Consider the following 26,733-nt stretch of genomic DNA (forward strand, 5'->3'; position numbering starts at 1 on the left):
ATGGAAATGGGGATATTTACCGCTGAAGGAGATTTGTGCTGAAATAGATGCACATGCTGTAAACCTGGCTGTTGGCGCTCACTTTGCTTTGATGGAAGTTCAGGGTGATACCTACCTGGATCCAACACAATGTCTGCAACAAATTTTAGCGTAGTTCTCTGATTACCAATACCCCATCATCTAGGAGAGAACGGCACCTAGCCTCCATCATCTCCTCTATAGTTGTCTGGAGGTCACTGGGTGCTTAAAAGCAGGAAGGTAGTTACATTTTCCCTACTGAACCTGCCACAAATAGCAGTATTTCAGGGCAAAAAGTAGACAGCAATGTTGGCAATGCATGCCAAAGGTATATTTGCTAATGCTTTCTCCTTGTCTTTCATTGCCTTATTATCAAAACAGCAAAGGATTTCTTTTATTATAAATTTAATTTCAAAAGCTTATTTTTTGTTTGCTCTCTTAAAAAAAGCTATCCCTTTAAAATCAAATTGATTACACAGTAGTTGTAAGCATACAGGCTGTTCTACAATATACTATACTGCTATACTGTTATTTAGCTGTGTTCTAGGACATTGTTAGGAACTATAGGAATAACTTATTTTTTTTTTTAATAAATAGAAAATGAATGTGCCCTGCAATTTGGGAAAGTAATATTTGGAAAATATTAGAAATCAGAAATTGATGGAATGGGCCATTAAACCAGCTGAAGACATGGTTGATGTTTTGAGATAATTTTGCTATGAGCAATATTATTTGGATGAAGTCTTTATAGGTAATGGCTGTTTTAAGGAATTACAGCATATTTGCACCTGACTGGGGTAGTTCTGTGCAAGAAGTCCCAGCTGGTAGAAAGCAAGTGATGTTTCTGCTTGTGTAGCACCTGTTTTTGATTTCAGAGAGGAAACAGAAGAAAGTTACTTCAATGGGTGGTGACCTTAAATACAGCTGCTGCCTGGCAGAAAGTGTCTTATCTCCCTTTTACCCAAGTGAAAACACTTTTGCTTTGCGTCATGGATAGGATCAGAGCTCCAGCTGTATTCTCCCAGAGGAAGAGACAGAAAGGGATGCATTCCCCAAACCTTTCCTGCAGTTATGAAATAAAATTCAGTAAGCTTGTCATTTTTATTATGCAGAGGAAGATGGGAATGACCAGAAGGACCTTTTTGATGGAGCTGGCAAGAAGAAAAGGTTTCAGAGTAGAGAGTGAGCTAAGGTAGGGAAATGTTTATATGTGTAGAAATAACATGTAGTAATGCTGCTTGAAGCATTCTGATTTCATAAATGCAGTCATACAAGTGACTATGGGTTTTGCCTATGTATTTGGGGGATATACTTTGGTCTTCCCACTGTAAAGATGCTTCCTGAAGCATAGTTCATTTCTATTGTCTTCTGGGTGGAGAGCAGGCAGAACACATACATTAGCAAAACTTCTAATTTTTAACCTCTAAAATTTGTGGTTCTCATTTGTCTTAAGTCTGTCAATTTTAATGTGTCTGTATTTTTCAGTGTGCTGCTTCTCACGTGGAAAATAAAAAAAATGTAAGGTGTGAACTTGCACATGTTTTTCATAGCATACGTTTCTATGCATTTGTATAGTCTCACTGGAATTGATGAATCATGTCTTTAGCTGATCTAAATCAGCCATTGCTTATTTCCCCCTTGAAATCAGGTTAAAATTAATATAAACTGAAATGAAAAAAAGTTAAATATACAGGAATGGAAAATGTGATGGGTTGAGGGGGGCATTCCTCTAGAACATCTCTGGTATCTAGTATTTAATCTTCCGTGAGTATTTAATCTTCACTGATGTGAAGTTACTGGCTTACACATTGGTACAATCTGGAAGAGTACTGGAGAAAAAAACCTAGGAATAAAATACCACAAATTTGGCATTTCAGGGTGAAAATATACTCCAGCTGTAATAAGCCAACTCATTTTAAACTTCCTCCAAACAGAACTTTTCATGAGCGCTAGTTATATCATTATACGGTTTTCTGAAAGCTACATCATTATGTTGGTTCTCTGAGAAGCTGGAAGAAAACCAAGTATTGATCATTTCTCTGTATCTGTGTGCAGATAGTATACAACTGGGTCCAGGAGGATAGGGATATAAAAGGGATATAAAAGCTCATTTCCACAGATTTTTCAGTCCCATCAACTTTGAAAGCCTGAGGAAGAAGGGAGGATGAAATAATTTGTAAAGCAAGATTCAAGCAGAATATTGAACAGAAGTAGGCAATTAGCATCTGATACAAAACTAATGGAATTCTCAGGGGAAACAAGTGAACTGGGCTGTTCTGAATCCTACATTAACAATCCATTGAGGATCGAGCAGAGGCTTTATCTGGGCTGCTTTGACACACAGGTATTTACTGCCAATATTTCAGACTTTCTGTAAGTTGTATGCAAGGCAGGTGTTACATTTAATTTCAGATTAGCTGCTATTGGATAAAACAGAACTATTTAACTGTTGATTTTTGTTTTTGAAAATACCACAGGAAAAGCCATATTTGTTATGTTCTGTGCCAAGAAAAATGCACAGCTGTACAGGTACCAGAGGCAACTGGTGTACAGCAGCTAAACTGCTGCTGCGAGCATAGTGATTGGCAAAGTTCCCAGATCTGCAGCTTGGTAGAGATACATTACGATGAATATTTTTATAAAAAGTGAAATAAACCACAGGAAGCAGAAGCTCTATGTCTTTAACTGAATTTTTTTTTCTCAAGTAAAGATGTGACAGTTTAATTAAAGTAGAACCTAGCAGGGTTACGTAATAATACTATTAATAGTATTTTATGGGGATTCACCTAACCTAGATTTGTAATCTTACAGGTTAAAATAAATTGGAATTTTTAAAGGTTTTTTTTTTTTCCTCCAATGGACTCTGCTCTACAAGATGCACAGTATGGAGAGAAAAAGTTATGCTATCCCAGTTTTCATGTTTCTGAAGTATAGTACGTTCAATACATTTCTTATAATTCCAAAATGTAGTACATTGAATGCATTGTGGAGTTATGTGGTAACAGTTTGCTATGGAATGACTCCAGTATTTGTCACTGTGATTTGGCATTAAATCAGTGATTATTGGTATGAATCGGGGTCACAGGGATAGACCAAGGGGTTTTGTTGGCCTCCTAGTAAGTAGTTTGCTTTGAAAGGTTGTGTAGTCTGCCTTTAACAGTTAGCACCCATCATTTTTAAAGTCAATACTATCCAGCTTGCTCTGCCAGTGGTGCCCTGACTGCTTGGACGGGCTGATGGCCTAGCTTCTCCAGGTGTTACAGAAAGGCTGCAAAGCAATCGGTTAGGTCCATTAGAAATTTACTGTATATGCACAAGGCTGTCACCAGCATGGGCAGCAGGAGGCTACAAAGGCTTGCAAATGGAGCCAGCTGCCTCAGGACAATTTATGTTCCAATTCTAGGCTTATTTCTCTAAAAACTAAGTCAAACAATGACACTGTCTGTCTGTGCCTTTTCCCCAGTTTAGGAGTCTGTTGACTGATATCAGTTATTTTTGGCATATATCAGTTTCATGAAAATGAAGAGTTTCCTCCTTTATCTGTTGTTGTCTTTGTGGGTGACAGCACCCTCCTGGGATGTGTACGGAGGGGGAACTCTAAGAATCACTCAGAATTTCCTCCCAAGTTAGTAGTTTTCTAAACTTGCTGAGGAACATCAGCAGGCCAGGTAGAAATTTACACATCATCTTATGTATTGAAATTTTTTTCTTTAAACGTAACTTTGTCCTTGACCACTCTTTTCCTGTGGAAGGTGCAGAACTGTGTCTTTTTAATCGTGAACTATCGTGGGATTCTTTCCAATGTTATTTTAGTACATCAGTCCAAATTTAGTGTAATAAACTTTGTGCTACTGTATTTTTAAGAAATGTATGCCATATAATCTATTGAACAATAACTCAATTTGTAAATTTTGTATTCACTAAACTAAGATACCAGTTTTGTAAGAGACTGGCCTCTTAGTAGCAAGGCAGTCATCTTTAGATGGAGCATATAATTTGTAATATTTAAGTCATGAACATTTGACAATGCCATATGTAAAGAGCATAATGTAAGTGCAGAAAAGTTAAATTTGGAAAAGGATATTACTAACTGTAAAGATTTAAAGAATTGTTATCAGACTTTTTCATACTGTAAAGCTTTCATTTGTTGATCAGAAATATTGGGAAGGGGCTGTCAGGTATCATAAAGCAGCCTTTTCGTTATGGTACTGCTTGTGAAAGCCAAATATTCTCAAAGTTGCCAAAAAACGTGTAATAGGAAGGCAAATGATGCTGAAAGAAAGACAATGCTGCACCTCCAGGAGCTGTCAGGCTAAAGTCTTTCCTCAAAGCAGATTCAGTGACTGGAATAGATATATTGTGATATGAAAACACTTCCCACATCCTAACATGCAATATATACTACAATTTTCAGGAAATACATGGTAAGTAAATATGGAAATAGCGGCTCTGCATCTGTGTACGGTTGGGTTCAGGAAAAAAAAGAAAACTTTTTGTGTACTTCTTGACAGTGACTCTGTCACTCATATTGTGGCTGAGAACAACTCTTACCTGGAGGTGCTGGACTGGCTGAGAGGACAGGCTGTGGGTGACAGCTCCAGGTTTGAACTACTGGATATCTCCTGGTTCACAGCCTGCATGGAAGCGGGAAGACCAGTTGATTCAGAAATGAAGTATCGTCTCATGGTAAGAGATCCTTCAGTGCAAATACAGTGATTGATTTTTGATTTTTATTTTTTTTTTACCTAAAGACACATATACTTCTGTTGTGATATAATTTTTTAACTTAAAGACCTTTTTCCCTAAAGTTTACATGAGTAATTCGCACAGTTTTAACAGATTAAAAAGACCTTCCATATCTTCTGTATCAGTGTCTGGTGCTATTGAAGGGGAAATAGCCATCAGTGAAGCACTTGCTGCTGTTGTGGTGCTTGTGGTATTTCAACAAATACTTCAACGTCATGGTAAATGTCCCACTGAGAGCAGCATGTTTTAGTGGGTTCCTGATGGAATACTTTGCCTCTTCAAAACAATACAAAAATATTAAAACCTTTGCTGTTTGGAAGCAATCAGCTAACTGCTGGACCTCTGAAGAAACTGTGAAATAAAAGCTGCTGCAGTCTCTGGACATGCAATTACAAACTTGCCACCATCAAGTAAAACTGTGCTAAGAAAAAAGGTTTTATTATATTGTATTATCTGTCAGTGGGAGCTGTAAGTCAGAGGATATTATGAACGGCAGGCTGATTATTTGGTGAATGGTGTTTTATCTTGAAGCAATGGATGATGACCTATTTTCCTCAGATCTACATCTGACAAAGTTATGTGCTAATTTCTCAAATTGGAGCGCAGTGTGAAGTGGTGGTATTCAACGTCCCCGGTACAGAGTGTAAATGATGAGGGTGTAGTAGGGATGCTCAGGTGTGCTGTGCCCAGCGTGACAACAGTAGGTGCTGCTGGGCCATGAAACAGACCCTGCGCTGCAGTGGGGCGAACCCGTTCCCGTGTTCTACACGCGCTCAGACCTCGTGGGGATGGATTTAACCTCCACTGGTGAAGAAATAAATTCATACATCAAGAGAATTGGAAGGCTGACCTAAAGCTCTCTGAAGGGAGGGATTCCTGCTGATTCCTGAGGGTCTGGATTAGGCTCCGAGTGAACTGACACACCACTGCAAAATGATAACTGGGTAAGCCCTGGGACAATGGCAGGATCTGCAGCCTGTACCTTCCTGTGAGGCAGAGGATACCCGAATATTTAACAGCAACTTTGCACTGTTTGCTGCTTCTTCATCCTGATGTTTAGGTTATGAAGGGTCATTCATAAATACCACCCTTCCCCAAGAAAAACTGTGGCTCCTGATTGGTTTTTTCAGTCATCTTTCATTGCCAGAAACTTTTTTCCAGGATTTTACATATAAGAATTGCTATTTAATAACATTTCGGGGCAGGGGGGAAGGAGTGAATACACCAGATGGAGCTATTGCTCTCAGACTCAACATAATTCCATGACAGAATATATGTTTGTATTTGCAATCCTTCCAATGAAATATTTTTGCAGTATATTTATAATATTTTCAGTGAATCTGCTGGAGGGAGAATAGACCTAAGAAATTAATGCAAAATTGCAAAAAAATGGAAAAGCTTGTAACTACTGCATTATGTAATCTCGCAGGCAAACAGGTCATAAAAGTATAAATTAATATAAAGGGGAATACAAAGAAGTTCTCTAAACAAGAAATAAATCCAAAACATGAGCAAAATCTTGTCATCTTTTCATCTTGTCATCTGCAAATTAAACTGCATTAGTTTTCTTTTTTATATAATAGTCCTCTTGGAATACTGCTGGAGCAGAAACTTCTGAAAAAGGTAGCAGCACTGTCAGGAGATCATTATTATACTTTGAGACTGGCTCTGCAAGTAAGAGTTTCCATTTTTATTCCTACATAAAGATTTCATGCTTAAATGTAGAGTGTAAAAAGGAAGCCAGTCGGCTGTACTGTTAACTTTAAAGCTTATAGTTAAGACCAAACTTTGTTGTATAGTGGCTCTAAAGTAATAAAGATTTTTGTGACACAAACAAAGAAGGAGAAAAAATTCTAGTAATTCAGCAAATTTAAAATAATTTTATTGTTGCAGTGTCACCATGATTTTTTAAATTTATTTTTCTGCCTTGAGAAATAAGGAAGGATTGAAGTAAAGATTAATTTTCTTTTTAAGTACTAGACTGACTTGTACATAATGCAATTTAATTGGAGTTTCAATGAAGACAAATTTGGTCCATTAGGTCAGTCTTGTAAAATATGAAATGGAAGTGAATTAGCAAACCTTGAACTCAGGCTACATCATGAAGGCTTTGAGGTAAAAGGAATGGATTGCAGTGGGGGAATGTTTTGGGTGAATTCTCATCTACTTGGTAAAATTCCCATTAATGTCAATAGCAGTAAGATTTCATCTTTCATATCTTACAGCAGCCTATTTGGAAGGTTGTTCTTCTTTCAGGACATTTGTTTTAATGCATTACTAAAAAGAAATGTCTTTCTCCATGCAAAACAAGGGGAATAAAGTCAGAGTTCCCAACCATTAGCTAACATATTAATTACAATTGTCACTAAAGTACATCTTTCAGTGGTCATGAATGATCTGAGAGATATTCTGATGTTAGTGATTTATAGAGTATAAAACGTTGGGTGACCAGATCTAAGATGATCTGAATTCTTATTGATTCATTTGGTAACAGTTGACTTTTATAGTTAATAGCCATCTTTGATTTAATAGGCTACGGAAGTGTGGCAGCTAAACATCCGCTTTAAAGGGAAATAAAAATACTTTTCTGGTAAAGAAATGCCTTTGTCCAGAAACACTTTTCCCACCACAAGCAGATGGGTATTTTGGACAATAGCAGGACATGGACATTAATATGTATGCAAGGGCATTCCCACATGCTGGAAAGTACTGCTGTTTCCTGGGTAATGGAAAAGAAAGGAGGGGAAGCTGTCAGAGGGATAAAAAGAAAGGAAGAGAACCATAAATGCGTTGGCATCCTCAGCGGCCTTAGGAACTGTGCTGTGACTGCAGCTCATCTGCCTCTTCCTCAGTCAGAACCCAAAAATTGTTAGTTGGTTATTTTTTTAGAAAGGAAGAGATCTATTTCCTTGAACAAAGGATTTCCCTCCACATTAGTAAAAGGAAGTGCTGCATCTTTTGATGCCTTGCCATATCATGTAACAGGCAACTCCTATTTAACATTTTCTGGAGGGTCTTACTGTTGCCTTGTGAAAGAGAGAGGCTCTAACTAATGGAAGAAATCCTTCATACTGACAGTTAGAGTTTCCCAGAAAATAAAATGAAACTTATAAACTGGCTGCCTTCTCTTCATAAAATGCTGCATATCAGCAGAACTTACTATTTGATCAATGCTGTCTGGACTTATTCAACAGCTAGCAGCTTTGTAAATGTGGCCTGACACAATCTCTAGTATCTGTGCACCTTATTTGCTGCTGCTCCGTTTTCTCTCTCTTTATTTCCTTATGTCATTACACTTTGTGTATTTAAAAAAAAAAATTGACAAAGAGCAAAGTAGTCTACTGCAAGATTAATTCTGCAACTAAGTCTCGCTGCTGCACAAACTGATGCTAGTGGTACAGGCTGATTTTCCCACTTATGCCATGTGGAAAATGTCACTGTGAAGGAGTGACAGTGACATTCATTGTTACTGCAGCCTGGATGTGCGGTACGAACTCTGACTAATTCTAGCAATTAAATAGCCTACACATTTGGATATTTTTCAGTGATTGCCCCTGTGCAGTGTGCAATAATTTTATCTTAGTAGAGTGGAGTTACCTGCAAAAAAATTTCGGTCCTCATGTTTTTCTCATATCTGTAGTTGTTTCTTCCCAGTGCTACAAATTATCTTGAGGTAGTGTGAGTTTCCAGATTTGCTTGTTCTACACTGTGATTTCTACCGGATGAAACTTTAGGTTTATCCCATAATCTGTACTAATGATTTTATCCTATCTGGTCTTCCCACCAAAAAGCAGTATCAATCCTGTTCTTATGTTCTACTGATGATAGGATATCAGCTCTGTAGTTCTCATGCAGGCATCATAATATTCCACAAAAATCAAGCTATAGTAGTTACTATTTACTAGACATTTTTGCTGTTGATTTGTAGCCGAAGCTTCTTCTCTTGTTATATATAATCAAGTTATATAATCCTCTTAACTAAAAGCATAACTATTACCGATGCTCAAATACCTTTGCTAAGGCAGGAACAGGATGTTTATGTGCTGGTCTATCACCCTTTTAAACACATAGACTTTTTGCATTAATTTTTCTCTCATCCACAGTGCCAGCTAATGATACCTGTAGGGTTCTTGTTCTTTGTGTATCTATGTCCTAATGAAGACAATAGCTTATTATATATTCAGTAATATTCTGTTTGTTCACCGTCTTTGCAGCTGGCACTATCATTTCAAGCAGTATATTAGCTGTAAACAATCATAGTTTATATGATTTAAAATAAATTTTAAAGTATAATTCATGAATGTGTGCAAAAGTGGATGAGTTGTCTTGTTGATCCTGGCTGAAACCCTTTTCGGTTATTCCCAAGAGTGGTCTTACATGTAAAATAGCTTCCTTCATTTCAGTATATACTATGAAAACTGCCACATAATTCACTGCTCCTTCAGCTGTGCAAGCAAATGCCTCTTTTGTGTGTGTGAATACTGTTATTGAACTACTCTATCAAATACAAAGGCAATTTAGCATGAAATTATATGTGCGGGGTGTGTGTGTGAATGCACATACACATATTTATAGGCTTGCCTAGCACAGAAGCTAGCTTTATGTCTGTGTGTATTTGGAAACAGGGGAGAAAGGGCTCATCATTCTATTATTGAGGTGAAAATTTCCTCCATGTATCTTTGTGATGTTTTTTGTTGTTGCTGTTGAACGATTTCCTTGTGGCTTTTGTATAATGCAATATGTTTTTGACAGATCTGCCAAATGTTTTCAGACAAAATGACAAATAGCAAAGAATACACAGAGATGCTGAGAACACTGGATGTTTCCAAAGTAGTTCAGATGGGCACTTTTAATGAAAGCAAAGGAATTAAAGGATTGGGCATATAAAGCAGCAGAAAAGCTGGTGCTAGATTGCCTTTTTCCTGTTGCTCAGTGGTCAGGACACTCTCATTTTGAAGACTCATGTAAGGGACTCTTGCCAATGGGGACATGACTCTGTGCATCCTGCCTTTCAGGAGAATTCCCTTCCCACCCTACAGGGGTGGGTTGCCCACAGACTTTTTGTTGATCTTTATTGATTTTGCATGGAGCAAAATCAGGTAAAAAGCAAACGAGCATGTAGGTAACTTGGTGCTTGGGAAACTCCCATTTAAGATTTGGCACCTGGGTCCTTTTTCTCACTCCACTGAACACCTAGCAATGGTGTCTGAATTGGATCAGCATGTACAGAAGTGGCTGAGTGAGAAACCACATCAGAAGGTGAACACTGGCTGTCCAGGTGCCAGGACCACTGGTAACGGGTGGCAGCTATGAGAACTGCTGTGTGAGATGTGAACAGGTGAATGATCTGCTCAGCCTGGTGGCAGAGCTGAGAGATGAAGTCAAAAGGTTGAGGTGTACTAGGGAGGAAAGCAGACAGGGTCTAGTAACCCCTGTATCCAGCCCCGGTCAGGCTGAAGGCAGAAGCCTAAATGAAAATAGTGAATGGAGGCAGGTTCATGGTTGGGGCAGCAGATGAACTCCCCTTTTGCCCACGTTGCCCCGTCCGGTACCTCTGAAGAACAGATATGAGGTTCTGGTTGAGGAAGTCCAGTCGAGTGAGGATGTCAATGATGGGCAATCTACACCACAGATGCCGCCTCGGTCAAGAAAGTGTACACCCTGGATCACCACCACACCCACAAGGAGAAAAAGAAGGGTTATAGTTGTCGGTGATTCCTACCTGGGGGAGACAGAGCACAATATGCTGAGTGCACGCTCCTTATAGAGAAGTCTGCCGTCTTCCTGGAGCCCGGGTTAAGGATGTCACCAGGAAACTTCCTGGCTTAGTACAGTCCTCAGACTATTATCCATTATTGATTTTCCATGTAGGTGGGGAGGAAGCTGCGACTTGCAGTTCAAAAGCAATAAAAAGAGACTTCAGGGAGTTGGGAGGGTTGGTGAGGGAATCTGGGGCACAAGTTATTTTTTCCTCACTCCTTCCAGTTGTGGGCAATGGCACTGGGAGGAACAGACGGATCCAGTCGATTAATATGTGGCTCCATGGCGTGTCACTGCCATAACTTTGGTTTCTTTGACAATGGATTGGCCTATACAGCACCGGGCTTGCTGACATCAAATGGGAGACACCTCTCTCAAAGGGGGAAGAGGGTTCTTGCCCAAGAGATTGCAGAATTGATAGACAGGGCTTTAAACTAGATGTGAAGGGGGAGGAGGGTAATAATATCAGGCTTGTCTGCGATGAGCTGTGGGGTATCTCATCAGGGTTAGAGGGACGGGGTGCTAGTAAGGGCCTTCAGCCTGTTGCCCTGAGGCAAGCTGGTGGCTGCGCTGCAAAGTCTTATGGAGATGGACCAGCAGCTCCTGAGGTAGTTGAAGTCAACAGAGAAACACTTGTGAGACACTTCAAGGGGTGTTCTGCTAAGAAGGTGACACAGCCAACAGCCCAGCTGAAGTGCGTCTACACAAATGCATGTAGCATGGACAACAAACAGGAGGAGTTGGAAGCTACCACGCAGCTGGAAAGCTGTGATATAGTGGCCATCACTGAAACCTTGTGGGATGAATCCTATGACTGGAGTGTGGCTATTGAGGGCTACAAGCTGTTCAGAAGGGACAGGCGAGGAAGGAGGGGCGGAGGTGTTGCCCTCTATGTTAAGGAATGGATAGAGAGTGAGAAGTCCCTAAAGCCCTCCCTGGGGTCAGATGAAGAGACAGTCGAGAGCTTGTGGGTGAGGATTAAGGGGCAGGCCAGTATGAGAGACACTGTTGTGGGTGTTTATTACAGGCCACCTGATCAGGATGGGGAAGTTGATGAGGCCTTTCACAGTTGGCTCAAAGTTGCCTCACAATCACAGGCCTTGGTTCTGTGGGGGACTTCAATCACCCTGAGATCTGCTGGGAAGGCTACACAGCCAGGCATGTACAGTCCAGGAGGTTCCTCCAGTATATTGATGGTAACTTCTTGACACAAGTAGCAGAGGAGCCAACAAGGAGAGGTATATTACTGGACCTAGTACTGACAAAGAAAGAGGGACTTGTGGGGGACATTAAGGTTGGGGGCAGCCTTGGCTGCAGTGACCATGAAAAGACAGAGTTCAGGATTGTGGGTAGTATGTGCAAAACAAGTAGGACTGAAACGTTGGATGTCAGGAGGGCTAACTTTGACCTCTTCAAGAAACTGTTTGGAGAAATCCCATGGGTTAGGGCTCTGGAAGGTAGGGGGGCTCAGGAGAGCTGGCTGATATTCAAATATCGCCTTCTCCAAGCTCAGGATCAGTGCATCCCTAAGAGCAAAAAATCAGGCAAGGGAAGCAGGAGACCTGCATGGTTGAGCCAGGAACTTCTGAAAAAGCTCAAGTGGAAGAAGGAACTGACCACTTGGGAAGATTACAAGAATGCCGTCAGAGTATGCAGGGACGAAACAAGGAAAGCCAAGGCCTCCTTGGAATTAAAATTGGCAAGGGATGTCAAAGTCAACAAAAAGGATTTTTTCCAGTATATTGGAGGGAAGAGGAAAACAAGAGATGATGTGGGCCTGCTGTTGAATGAGACGGGTGCCATGGTGACAGAGGATGCAGAGAAGGCAGAGTTGCTGAATGCCTTCTTTGCTTCAGTCTTTACTGCTCAGGCCAGCCCTTGGAGGTAACAGAGAAAGTCTGTAAGAAGGAAGACTTTCCCTTGGTTGAGTAAGATCAAGTTAGAGAAGTTAGGTAAACTGGATATCCGCAAGTCCATGGGTCCTGATGGGATGCACCCGTGAGTGCTGAGGGAGCTGGCAGAAGTCATTGCTGGGCCACTCTCCATCATCTTTGAAAGGTCCTGGAGAACAGGAGAGGTGCCCGAGGACTGGAGGAAAGCCAATGTCATCCCAGTCTTCAAAAAGGGCAAGAAGGAGGAACCGGGAAACTACAGGCTGGTCAACCTACATCCATCCCTGGAAAGATGATGGAATGGCTCATTCTGGGCATCATCTCAAAACACACGGAGGAAAAGAAAGCTATCAGAAGTAGTCAACACGGATTCACCAAGGGGAAATCATATCTGACTAACCTGATAGCCTTCTATGATGGCATGACTGGATGGATGGATAGATGAAGGAAGGGCGGTGGATGTTGTCTGTCTTGACTTCAGCAAGGCTTTCAACACTGTCTCCCATAACATCCTCATAGGTAAGCTCAGGAAGTGTGGGTTAGATGAATGGACAGTGGGTTGGATTGAAAACTGGCTGAAAGAGCTCAGAGGATTGCGATCAGTGGCGCAGAGTCTAGTTGGAGATCCATAACAAGTGGGGTCCCCCAGGGGTCAGTACTGGGTCCAGTCCTCTTCAATATATACATCCATGACCTGGATGAAGGGATAGAGTGTACCCTCAGCAAGTTTGCTGATGACACAAAACTGGGAGGGGGGTGCTGACACACCAGAAGGCTGTGCTGCCATCCAGCGAGATCTGGACAGGCTGGAGAGTTGGACAGAGAGGAACCTGATAAAATTCAACAAGGGCAAGTGTAGGGTGCTGCACCTGGGGGGGGATAACCCCCTGCACCAGTAGAGGTTGGGGCTGACCTGCTGGAGAGCAGCTCCGAGGAAAAAGACCTGGGAGTCCTGGTGGACAACAGGATGCCCATGAGCCAGCAATGTGCCCTTGTGGCCAAGAAGGCCAATGGCATCCTGGGGTGCATCAAGAAGAGTGTGACCAGCAGGTTGAGGGAGGTCATCCTCCCCCTCTACTCTGCCCTGGGGAGGCCCCATCTGGAGCACTGTGTCCAGTTCTGGGCTCCCCAGCTCAAGAAGGGCAGAGAACTGCTGGAGAGGGTACAGCAGAGGGCTACAAAGATGATGAGGGGACTGGAGCATCTCTCTTAGTGAGAAAAGGCTGAGGGACTTGGGTCTTTTTAGTCTGGAGAAGAGAAGACTGAAGGGGGATCTGATCAACACCTATAAATACTTGAAGAGTAGGTGTCAAGAGGATGGGGCTAGCCTTTTTTCAGTGGTGCCCAGTGACAGGACAAGAGATAACGGGCACAAACTTGAACATAAGAAGTTCCATCTAAACTTCTTTCCTTTGAGGGTGGCAGAGCCCTGGAACAGGCTGCCCGTGGAGGTGGTGGAGTCTCCATCTCTGGAGACATTCAAAACCCGCCTGGACACGTTCCTGTGCAACCTCCTCTAGGTGGACCTGCTCCGGCAGGGGGGTTTGACTGGATGATGTCCAGAGGTCCCTTCCAACCCCATATCATTCCATCATTCTGTGATTCTGTGAATGACAGGATGATTCTTTTATGGCTGTTTGTAAATGCTTTATAATGACCCTGAAATAGAACTTACAGCTTAATGAATTAAATCCAAACCAAAAAATGTTTTCTTTCATTTTACCTGGAAGAAGGGAGAAAAGTTTATTTTGAAGTAATACAATTTTTTTTCCTCCACCACTGGGTTTAGCTACAGATCAAAAAAGTCAGTTATTTGAGCATCTCTATTTTTATTTTTATTTTCTCGTTGGTCTAACATCCCTTATGTTATATTGAATATTTAGTGTTTTCTGGGAAAAGCCTCTGTTCTTTTAAGCTTATCTGCTCTTAAAGCTGTGTAGTTTTTCAGTCTTACTCCAGTAATAAGAGTAGTAGTAGAGAAACTTGCCACGCAGAGAGACTTTTTTTTTTAAATGATAGTGCCATTGAAAACTTGCAAGAATTTACTGCAGAAAATGAAAAAAAGCCCAAAGCCAAACAGTAACCACCAGATAAACTGCTATTGTCAGTGCAGCCAATGTGAAGTTAAATATTTTTGCTAGAAAGATGGTAGGAGCATTATTATTCTCTTACCTTCTCTTTAAAGGTACATATTTTGGGCTCATGAAATGTATTTTTGATGTTTTGAGCTGACAGGTGTGTCACCTACCCTTCTCCCCCCTTTTTTTTTTTCTTCTACTTAGGAACAAGGTCAGTCTCCTCCTTTGAATACACCTGAATCAGAAGTGCCATCATTTGTTGCAAGCGAAGTACCTCAGTATTCGTGCCAAAGGAAAACAACGTTAAATAACTACAACAAGAAATTCACGGTAATAATTATTCTATCCATGAAATAAAAACTAGCATAAGTAAAATAATTAATACAGTACTTACATCAATGATTTATATGGCAAATTCAGGAGTTAAACAGGAAGCACAATGATAACAATTTTAAAAAGTTATAAAACTGCCATACTTAAAATTGAGTGCAAGCTTAATTGCATTCTTTAAGTACTGCTGAAAACTTAAACACAGTGGATCTTTAAATACACTAATAGCTTGTAAACACATGAATTTTTAAAACAAATGATAGAATAATATTCTGAAAATGTCTTTTAGCCTTTCATCACAGTCTTATTTGACATGTTGGAAGTAATGATAAGCAAAAGTTTGTTTTAGATCAGTCAAAGATACTTCACAATTGCTGTGCTGCCTTCTCCTTTGCCCAGGTGTTTGGTTCTTCAAAGTGTGGTTGTAAGCTTTAGATTTTCACAATTGCCTAGTTTTGAAAACAGATTGCATGATCAATGTAATTACTTTAACATGATGAAAAAACACCTTAAATTGTCCAGTTAAATACAAATCTTAAAGACTGTCATATATCCTATTTAATGCTCGTAACATTACACAGTTCAGTAGGTATGAAGAGCCTGAGTCATCTGGCTCTTAAGTCTAAATTCCTCTTAAGCCTAATGACTCCTCTTGGCTGGCTTTAGATACTCAGTGACAACTATTCAGTAGGAAACATTTGGCACAAAGACTCTAATGTAGTATAGTCCGAATAAATCTGGCAAAGTCACATTCATACATTTCAACTATAACATGAAACACCTCCTCATCTTCCTGAAGTTCTTTCTATTTATAATTGTTATGCTTTTACTTTGTGTATGTGCCTATAAAAACACTCAAATCTTTCAAGTAAATATTATTTGTAAGATCCATATAAAAAAAATTAACAACAGATACCAGTAATTTGAGAATAGGAAACATTTAAAAGGTAAATACTAAAACCTCTGGGAATTCAGAACTATAGCTAAACCTAGGAGTACCTTCAAAATGTCTTCATCTGAGAATGCACAGTTAAAAATTAATCAACCTAAATTTTGCCTTGTAGTGATGCTTTGAAATAACCATCAGTTATACTGATTATATAATACAGTTTATGGTACTGAAGTAGTTTAAACTGTGTGCTTATTTTAAAAAAAAATCTCTTTTTGAGAAACCTGATGGGAATTGGGTCTTGACCCTGCTTGGAGCCTGAGGTTGTACTAGAGACCTCCTGAGGTCCCTTCCAACCCCAATCATTCCAACATTCCCAAAACTGCTTCTTTTGAAATGACTAGCGTGCCCCAAGGCTGTGAATGTTACCATTTAACCTCTTGAAAGCAGTCATTCTTTTTCACTGTTTACAAATATCAAATCCATGCTGCTGTAGGGGAAGATGTCAGGCCAAATATAGTATGACCTAAAAAATCTGTAAAATGCTGTCCTTCTTGGAGAAATAGGAAGTAAGTTGCTTAGTTCTACACTTCCAGAAAACAGTGGAATGTGGGAGTCTGGTTCTTTGTTGAATTTTCTGCAGTAGGACATTTTGTCAGTAATTCTGAAGGTAAAAAATCAAAAGTACTTGTGATAGATAATGGCAAAGTACAATGGCTACTCCCAGAAGGCAGGAAGTTGTTGCTGATTTTTAATTATCATTAACATTTTAGCACAAAAAAGGTCTAGAGTAGGGTAATTCCCTTTTTAATGATACCTTTTAAAATTATTTTCTATTTTTGACAAATCTAATCTTTATTTTTAAAGTCACACAGTATTTTTCCATTTTCAAAGACTGTGTGCTGTAACTCTACTGAATATATAGTTTGTCTTCCAGCAATTGAATTACCTGTATTTAGTCCAAGATTCAGTTCAAAGGATAACTATGATAGCAGCAACATATTTACAGAGTGGCTTCTCTTATACCTGTGTTTCACAGAGAGGCAGTCCCTAAATTAATTCCAGATTTGTCATTGCAGCAATAGTACTGTCAGAGCACAACTTGTATTTGATAAGTGAATTCAGCTGAACACATTAGAAGCAGAGCCATTGAATGACTGAAGCACTGAGACTCCCTTCTGTTATCCCATATATCAAACATGTCCCAGTCTGGGTAGAAACGAGGTTTCGTAGTGACAAAGTTGGCAGTTTTTCATCCTCACACTTTGAGAGTAACAGTTCGGAGTTCATGCAGTATTTTATTTCTGGAGTTGGCACTGGACAAGGTGATAATGCATGTAAGCACATTATCAAAAGCAGAATCAGATGCATCAAAGTCTAGCATCTGCATCTTGACAGTTGGAATAGAACTCCTTAGGGCTGTTGCTCTTTTTCCTCACAAGTGAAGCTTGCAAGGACAGCTGAAGGCTTGGGTTTACAGACTCCATTCCCCGGAGGTCAGCCAGTCTGCTTTATGTCACAGGAGCCTGATTTTCAGTTTTGCTGTTGTTTTGTCAGTCTTGTATTAAACCTGTAATTCACATCTTCCAACAGATTTTTTCAGTGTGAGCACTCAGCAAATGCACTGAAGCATTGGTATAATTCACTTGTGAAAATTAGGTCCAAACTGTCTTGGATTATGTGTTGATGATAATATTTTGTTTTAACAACTTTATTCTATGAACCAGGGTTGTTCCTTTTCTTACAGATTTTTCTGTTTTGTTTTGTTAGCTTGAAAATAATGTATTTTTATCTTGCCTATAACAGGGCCACAAAGCTATTATTTGCTTATATGTCCTTGGATGAACTCATGGATTCTTGCTTTTACTGGTCTTTGCACTGATACCCTGTATGAAATTCCTCTTTCAAATGGGTAGTAGTTATGTTTGAGAAAGAGTAGTAGTTATTTTTGACATCTTTTAGTCTTTTCAGAAGAGCAGGAAAACAGTCACTAATAGGCAGTGATGTGCACACAACAAAGCTTTGAATGTGCTGATTTCTTGGGAAAGACACTTTTGGAGATATGGTTTCTGGAGAAATTGGTAATTAGTGATCAGTTTTAATATCAAGTCCTGTTCTCTATATATTTTACTCTGAAAGTCTATTTATTAAAAGCAAATTCCAGAGATATTTGATGAGAGCTCATGAGGACAACGTGGCGGATTAACACACCAGATGCAGTTTCTCTGTTCAGCTGTCCCATGTTTTCTCTCTATTGTAATAGCCAGAAAATAATTTCCAGGAAGATGCAAAAAACCAGTTTTACATCATGTAAGAAGCTACAGAAGGGTTGACAAAGATTGTGCAGATGTGAAGGTTTCATGACTCTGTTCACTATGAGGCACATCCTACCCGAATATTTTTTTTTTATGAGCCATTGAGTAGTAGCAAGGGCTGTTGTGTGAAGAATAGACCGAGTAGGTCAAATTGCATGCTAAGGAGGAGACAGTGGCATTGAGTGGCAGTTCATGGAGGAGAAATGCAACCATTTCAGACTTGTGGGGCCTCATGAAGTCTTTGTGTGGCTGTGTGTCACTGTACTGTGGCTTCATGGCGCGAGGCTGGGAACCACTGCATGGCCTTCACTGATCTGAGTGATTCAGGAATGCACCTGAGAGCATAGCCCTGACTCCACAGGTCAACTGTAGCTGTTCAGATGGGTAAAGATGCAAAACAAAAGGGCGAATCATTTCACCAGAGGTTGTACCTTAGCATGTTTCCTTTTTGTTTGTCTTAAACATTAATGTTATTATGGAATATAATATTACAATATTTTTCTCTGGCTCATTTGTAAATAGCTGGCCATCCTCCCCCTCTCCCACTGAAAATATACACTTGGTGGCTGCATTGTGTTTTCACGTGGTAAAATAAATGGAGTCATTCTGCTGTGCCCGAGAGGGGTTGTTGGATTTGAATATTAATACCAGACTGCAGTGAAATTCAGAAAGACATTCTTCTGTGAGGAAAATAAAATTTAATTCTTACAGAAGAAACTAATTATGGGAGAGGCAAATGGTTCTGTGGTTCTGAGGCTTATTGCTAATGCTACTGAATATTACTCTGCTTTGGCTGTTACTCATGGTAATGAGAATGTGGATGTTTAGCATGGGAAAGATGCCTGGTTTCCTTTCCACTCTGTTAGGACAAAAAAATCCCTGTTTAATTCTCTTTTATATCTACAGAAACATGTACCAGTTATGCCAATGGCTCAAGCATTTATTATCATTCCATTTTAAAACAGACCTCAGGAGAACCTCAACTTTAATTTTATAATGAACTTGGGAGCTCTATAGGTAGAAAACCACTAACTGAATGCATACTCTTAATAACATGTACTGTCTTACTGACATAGCTTACCTCAGTAAAAATTCTCTAGATGGTACCTCAAAATCGCAAATTTTGTAAATTTATGTGAAGTGTATACCTATCCAAAATGAACGGGTGATGTGCTTGAAGGAGGAAATGTTTCTTCTAATTTTTAAGGTAAGTGGGAGGGTACTCCCTAAAATACAGAATATAAATACACCTGCACTTTTTGCCAGCCCAAATTTGTTTGTGTACATGAAGTCTATGCTGCTTTCTTTGACCATATTAATGTGTGTAATATACATTTAGTGTTTCATGTTTCTTATTACACTGTGTATTTTTATCTAGGGCAGTGTTATATGATTGACACTCTAACTGCATTTTTGTGTTGTCAGCAAATCTTTTCTCACAATTGTGTTGTTTTTTTTCCTCATTATGTGGAAAAATGTGGAAACTTCTCAAGAGTACTACTCTTTTCTGTTGTAAGAAATGAACCTTTTATTATTGGTTAATACGAGGAGCCCCTGGAGCTAACAGATATTTGTTTCTAATAACAGTATGAATACCAGGACCCTGAGATCGTGAGCATCATGCTATTACTATTTTTCTTATTCACTCAGATCTTTTGTTCCTCCAGCCAATGTAAGATGACGTGATAATATCTTTGGACCTGGGCAAGCATTGGGCTTTTCAGTTCAGACAGAGGCCATTTTTATAACAGATGCTGTACAAACACATTATAAAAGACAATCCAAGCCCTGAACAGTTCACAGCCCTAATAGGCAGCAAATGAAAGGGAAACAATGGCAGAGAGGTCTGAAACAGCTTTCTGAGGTCACACAGCAGAGGAGTGGTGGGTGTAGGCATTGGGAGTAAGACAGGTGCCATGACTATGAAGCTGTAATACTTTCTTTAAAAAACAGATTAGATTTAAAATATATTCTTGGAAGTATAATATTGGTGATGTCTGTTTTCACAGAGGTTATTAAAGACTATTTTGTAAGTAGCAATGGAACTGCTTTGACGATCTTGTTGAAACGAGCAGGATAGTATGAAGCATAGCATGGGACCGTTAGCTTCCTTTGCTTCTCTGAGCGTGAGTGGACTCAGGTACTCTGGTATTCATGTTGAAAGTTACTGGGTTATCTGTTCAGCAGTCATAAACCAGCGTACTATTATTGATTACTGTTTTTTTTCTGAGAATCATTCTTATATATTAGTTGAGAGTCTTGCTCTTTGTTGTTGATTTCAGTCTTGTGATTTTTAGCATTTATAACATAACACTTTAGTGTGCATCTTTACATGTGCAAGATGCTTCCTGGTAATTTTGCTTTGTTAATGATATTTCATCTTATTAGTTTTTAAATACCAGATAATAAATGACCTGCAAAATTTCTGTCAGTACACCCATCCTCTTCCTTATTTTTAACATAATTCAACAAAATTTGTATCTGATCCGTTGGGATGTGGAAGTCCATTCCATCCCCAAATTTTTCCATAGCCCAAGTCTCACCACGTACATTCCACGATTTCCAACAGAGATGGAAAATTTGCAATAGCTGAAGAACTGAAATGTAGCCCAACTATGTTTAACATTTAATTGGAGCAACCCCTGCAGAATAGCCTGGAGATTATGAAAATCCCACGTGTTGAAAATCTCTGGAAATTTAACTTCCTGCTAAACCTTCTAGATGGGCAACCTGAATATTGATCTGATTGATAAAAAGATGAGGTGCTTAATGTAAGAAATATGAATATTTAGCATAAACAAGGAGTCAGTAGCTTTCCTTTGTATATCACCATAAGTAGATTTCATCAGAGATCTAATAGATTATGAGGTTTTTCTCAGCTAATATAGGAGTTTCATGTGTTTCTTCCCGCTGGTATATTATTCTATATGGATTATGATATTCAACGGACAGCAACTCCACTTGGAGAGCAGTTGCTTTCTTTTTTTAAAGCAGAAAGATTTTATCAAAAAGAATGTCAAAAGCAGTTTTATGTAAATAGACAGATCTGTAATTAATTGCAGTATTTGCAAGCAATGTTTTGCACAGGGAATAATGAATATTCAATACTATTTGTTTATTTAAAACAATTTAATGAGCTTCACAAAGGCAGGAAGAGACTGACAAATGCAAACTAGAATGATAAAATGCTTTGATTATATTTTCTCATTGACTGTCAACAGCCTCCAAGTAAAATTCTACATGTGATTGTCTTTTTCAATAATGGTGGTGAGACAGCTTTTCTGAAAACTGCCCTCCTGCTAGTAGGAAGGGGCCGATACCTCTCTAAAACAGCAGTGGTGCTGGTATATGCAGACACATTTATCATGATGGCTGATTATCCAGTGTAGAATACATCTATTTAAATGTGTGTGTGAGAGGCTGCCTCTTGGGAGTGAGAAAAAACATCCCTAGACTTTTTGAGCCTCCTCATCAAGAAGATGACTTTTCCGGTCTCTGTCATTACTACGTACTTCTGAGCAGGTACTTATGAGAACTGTTTTCTGTCTGTTTTGTCTGCATAGACTATTTTAACAAGGAGGTAGCAACTGTATCTTTTGGGTTCTGTCCTCTGATTAACCCTGCTGGTGTTAAGTGGCGAGAGAAATCTCTTGCCAAACACTGCTTTCTTGAGTATTCATGGGCACAGATTGTAAAGAGAGAAAAATAAAGCAAAAGTAATCATAATTTTGTGATTTGAACTGTAAACCTCACTTAAGGCAAGAATTAGCATTTTCTACTGCATAGTAGCAAAGAATCTTTGAAGCTGATAAAGAGTAAAAAGAATAAGAACTTGGGAGAACATCCAAAAAAATCCACAGCAGAGGAAACACCTGACTCCTATCACCCGCTTGAGAAATATATTTCTCCATTTGCTTTGCAGTACTGTGTATGCTGTGTTTTTTCTTTTGTATGCAAACTGGGATGAAGTCATGTTGCTTGTGACCTCAAACAGGTAGTTTCTCCTTTTTCTGCTTTAGTTTTCTTTCTAAATAGGAATTATAATGTGCACCTGTCTAACCAAAAAGTATGTAATTAAATACAACATAATCTGCTAAGCAAATAAAGATCTTAGATGTGGAAAAGAAGAAAAAAGAACAGCAGTTGAATAAATCCAACAATTAGCTACTGCAAGAGCCTTAAATGCAGCTGTAAAGAAGCTAAGGTTTTGTGTGCTATTTTTATAATAGAATGGTGGGCATTTTTGGTTTTTGTGTGTGTTTTTTTTCCCTCAAAGGAGCATTCTCCCCCTTCCCTTTGATTCCTTATACCCAGGGGTTAGTCGAATGTAAATAGTGGTAGAAAATGCCAGATCAAGCATCTTGTTAAACAGCTCTCTATCTCAAGAGGACTTCCATAAAATGTTATGAAAATGGAATTCAGAGCACTGAATCAGGGTAATTGGGGTAGCTGATAAATAAATATGCAGCTAAGGGTGGGATTCTTCCAGTGAGATGGACAACAGGTGACTGATTCTCAGAGAGATCAAGGACTGAAGTTATACCGACAAGAGAGAAGAAAGAAAATTCTCTGTAGCAAGCCCTAATTAAACTCTTGTAATAACACTTTAACATGGCAGCACAGGAAAAAAAAAAAGGAAAGTGAAGTTGGTTTTCTCAGCTAAGGTACCTATTTCTTCTAAAGAGATACTGTCAAACCAATTAAGATCTCATATTTTTGATTTGTTAAGAGGAAAGTTTGGCAAATCCTAGGGTCAATAGAGACAACAATTTCTTGAAGATTTTGATTAAAACCTTCATCTTGCTTCAATAAAACGATAATGTTTATAATATGAACAACACAACACATCAGATGGTCTATTTTTCTAGAACTGACCAAACAATGAAATGTAAAATGTAAGTAACCTACATTTATTGTGAAAGGTGCATTTAATTTTAATAAGCTGTTCTATTGATCTAAATGACTGTACCTCAGGTAGGATCTTGATGTTGTTTAAATTAGGCTGTATTCCTTCAATGCAGAGTGACAGATGCTGTCCTCTCTTCCATGAATGTAATAAAGGCACGACTTCACTGAACTTGCTGTCACATCAGTTGGAACTGACTCCAGTTCACTTGGAGATATTACACGTCGCAGTTAGGATGTGTAAGGCCTGCTGGTTTTTACTTGGCTTTGTTTTCCAATATAAAGCACGTTAATGGTAAGATAAAAATCAAAACAAAATATAAAATTATTTTTCTCTATATGATACAATTAATTATAACTGAAAGGATACCTGAGCCTAAATATGAACAGTGATCCCAAAAACACTGAGGGCAGGAAAAAGCTGTTTAATCTTATTTCTTCCTACTATCCACTGCAGTCGTCGTAGTAAGCTATTTGCTGTCGATATCTGTGTCACAGGATGTTACTTACCCTTATTCCAAACCATTTCTGAACAGACACAGAATTGTCATGGTTGAAAAGGATCTCTGAGATCACCGAGTCCAACCATACAGACACAAAAAATCCCCCTGCAATCTCGGGCACTAGAGCATGCCCTGAAGTGCCACATATACACATTTCTTAAATACCTCCAGGTATAGTGACTCCACCACCTCCCTGGGCAGGCTGTTCCAGTGCCTGACCACTCTTTCAGTAAAGGAATTCTTCCTAATATCTAATCTAAACCTCCCCTGCCCCAACTTCAGACCATTTCCTCTGGTCCTGTCTTTATTCCCTTGGGAGAAGAGGCCAACACCCACCTCTCTACACCCTCCTTTCAGGTAGTTGTAGAGGGCAATGAGGTCTCCCCTCAGCCTCCTCTTCTCCAAACTAAACATGCCCAGTTCCCTCAGCCTCTCCTCATATGAGTTGTTCTCTAGACCCCCCACCAGCTTGGTGGCTCTCCTCTGGACACGGTCCAGCAGCTCAGTGTCCTTCCTGTAGTGAGGGGCCCAGAACTGGACACAGCCCTCGAGGTGAGGCCTCACCAGTGCCGAGTACAGAGGCACCATCACTTCCCTACTCCTGCTGGCCAAGCTGTTCCTGATACAAGCCAGGATGCTATTGGCCTTCTTGGCCACCTGGGCACACGGCTGGCTCACGTTAAGCCGGCTGTCCACCAACACCCCCAGGTCCTTTTCTGCTGGGCAGCTTTCCAGCCACTCTTCCCCAAGCCTGTAGCGTTGCCTGGGGTTGTTGTGACCAAAATGCAGGACGTGGCACTTGGCCTTATTAAACCTCATCCCATTGGCCTTGGCCCATGGAGCCAACCTGTCCAGATCCCTCCATAGAGCCTTCCGACCCTCCAGCAGATCAACACTCCCACCTAGTTTGGTGTCATCTGCAAACTTGCTGAGGGTGCACTCAATCCCCTTATCTAGATCATCAATAAAGATATTAAACAAGACTGGCCCCAAAACTGAGCCCTGAGGGACACCACTGGTGACCGGCCGCCAACTGGATTTCACCCCATTAATTACAACTCCCTGGGCGCGGCCATCCAGGCAGTTTTTCACCCAGTGAAGAGTACACTTGTCTATGCCATGATTCGCCAGCTTCTCCAGGAGAACGCTGTGGGGGACGGTGTCAAAGGCCTTACCAAAGTCCAGGTAGACAACGTCCACAGCCTTCCCCGCATCGAGCAGGCGGGTCACATGGTCATAGAAAGAGATCGAGTTGGTTAAGCAAGACCTCCCTTTCACTATTGGCTTACAGCTCATTGAAGTGATAATTGCAGGCAGATGCATACTGACAGATGCACTGACAGCCATTTCTTTGATACGTTGTAATGCCTCCTGGGTCAAAGAAGAAACAGGATTAAGTTGGAAAACAGGAAGGGAATGCAGCAACTGATATAGTGGGACATATGGCCCTTTCAAGGCTGGGATCTGTTGGCTGCTCTTTGGAGATCGGCTGAAGAGTAAGATCATCTCTGGCAGCAGTACAGGAGGCAGGGTAGAGTGGGAGCTTTGCAAGGCTGTCTGTATCTGTAGCCTGCCCTGTGCCATTTGGATGGTGCATAAGAGCTTCCCTAACAGCCAGGTGGGGGATGCAGTTTAGATAAATATTTTGAACAGTGCAAGTCTCTTCTGGAAATGGTACACTCTTAAAAATCTCTCAAGAAACCACTTAATTTTGCAGTCTTGAAAATTTTTGAGATTTTGTGCAAGGTTTCATTAAGAACTCAGATTTCCAGTTGCTAATCAGCTGCAAGCCTTCATAAGTTCTTACCTTAGGTTATTCACAAACTTTTTTTGAACCATTTATTCTCTCCCAAAATATAGTATTCTACAGTGGGAAAGTAAAAATCCTGCCTCTCTTCGTCACCACTGTGCGATCTGTTCCTTGCATTTAGTTTCTAAAAATTGCTGCTATTAAGATTTATATAAATTCTGAGAGGGAGGGAGACTCCAAAGCTACATAGAATCATAGAATGGTTTGGGTTGGAAGCAACCTTAAAGATCATCTGGTTGCAAACCCCCTCCCCTCATCCCCTGCCCCCCATGTGCATAAATGACATATGGATAGTTAAAAAAAAATAATAAAAATTGTACCAGCAATCTCCAGGTAGTTTTGGGTGCAACGATTAATAAATCAAGCCATGGATAGCTGAAGAACCATAAAGAAAATGTGTTTCTATTTCCATAGGTCATACATCTGAAAGAGGAGAAAAAAGCAAATTTGTTCCTTAAATTACTAAATAGAAGCACAGCTACAAGTTCAAAAAGAAGATGATGATTTTCAGTATTGCCAGAGACTCCTTGGTTGTGTCTGAAAATGAAGTTGTCATGTACTGACCTGCTGGATTACTTATTTTTGGGCACAATTCTAAATATTATGGTGCTATTTCACGTTGATTTATTATATCTGCATAGAATATGGAAAGTTTATTTCACAAAAGATTGGCCTTGTTACAGATAATATTTTTCCCACATTTATCTCTAAAATACAGTTTTTATGATACCTGGAAAATTTTTAGTGGTTAGAAAATTATGCTGAATTTTTTTTTTTTGTACGAACTCTTATCTTTTCACCCCAGTATAAAGAAACCATTCTTGAATTAGCATACAAAGTACCCTTTCTAAGGAGCATACTGAATAGTTTAAGCTTTTATTAACCTTTACGTTTTTTCTACACCTGTCGTCTTTCCCCTCCCCAGGATGCCTTTGAGATAATGGCTGAAAATTATGAGTTCAAAGAAAATGAAATATTCTGCCTGGAATTTCTGAGAGCTGCTTCTGTGCTGAAGTTTCTTCCATTCCCAGTAACCAGAATGAAAGATATACAAGGGTTGCCCTGCATGGGAAACCGAGTCAGAGATGTCATTGAGGTAACATACCTCTGAATTATCTGCCTAGTGATTCTTTTACAGATCTCCTTTTAAAGGTCACAGAGTGCAGCATTGATATCTGTGTGTATTTACATGACGTGTATTTCCTGTACTAACATTATATTATCCTTGTTACTAAGAATGCAATGATTTCAGGAAACCTTTAGTTGTAACAAGGTTCTGTCATGTAACACCCGCCCTTTGGAATAAATACAAATCAGTAAATAAGGCAGTATCATCTTTGTATGTAATTTTTAAAGGCTCACTCTGATTTGGATGTGACAGGTTAACTGTTAATAGTTTTGTTCATGTGACTTCTGCCCTTGGCAACATCACTTCTCTCACCTGAATGCTTTACTAGCAATACTATTTTTGCAAAACTGGTAAATAT

At 39.7% G+C, this 26,733-nt stretch overlaps 1 protein-coding gene across 1 annotated transcript in view; it reads left to right on the forward strand.

Annotated features, from left to right (window-relative positions):
* Window positions 1-1,007: 1,007 nt before the first annotated feature.
* The window catches only part of DNTT (DNA nucleotidylexotransferase), an 89,737-nt gene continuing 64,011 nt past the window's right edge, over window positions 1,008-26,733 (forward strand). The window contains exons 1-4 of the mRNA XM_074159078.1: window positions 1,008-1,210; window positions 4,530-4,704; window positions 14,699-14,824; window positions 26,172-26,342. Of these exons, the coding sequence (XP_074015179.1) occupies window positions 1,008-1,210; window positions 4,530-4,704; window positions 14,699-14,824; window positions 26,172-26,342 (675 nt within the window). The remainder of the gene's footprint in view (window positions 1,211-4,529; window positions 4,705-14,698; window positions 14,825-26,171; window positions 26,343-26,733) is intronic.

The sequence above is a fragment of the Numenius arquata genome, chromosome 15 (assembly GCF_964106895.1).
Source record: "Numenius arquata chromosome 15, bNumArq3.hap1.1, whole genome shotgun sequence".
Classification (NCBI taxonomy): Eukaryota; Metazoa; Chordata; class Aves; order Charadriiformes; family Scolopacidae; genus Numenius; species Numenius arquata.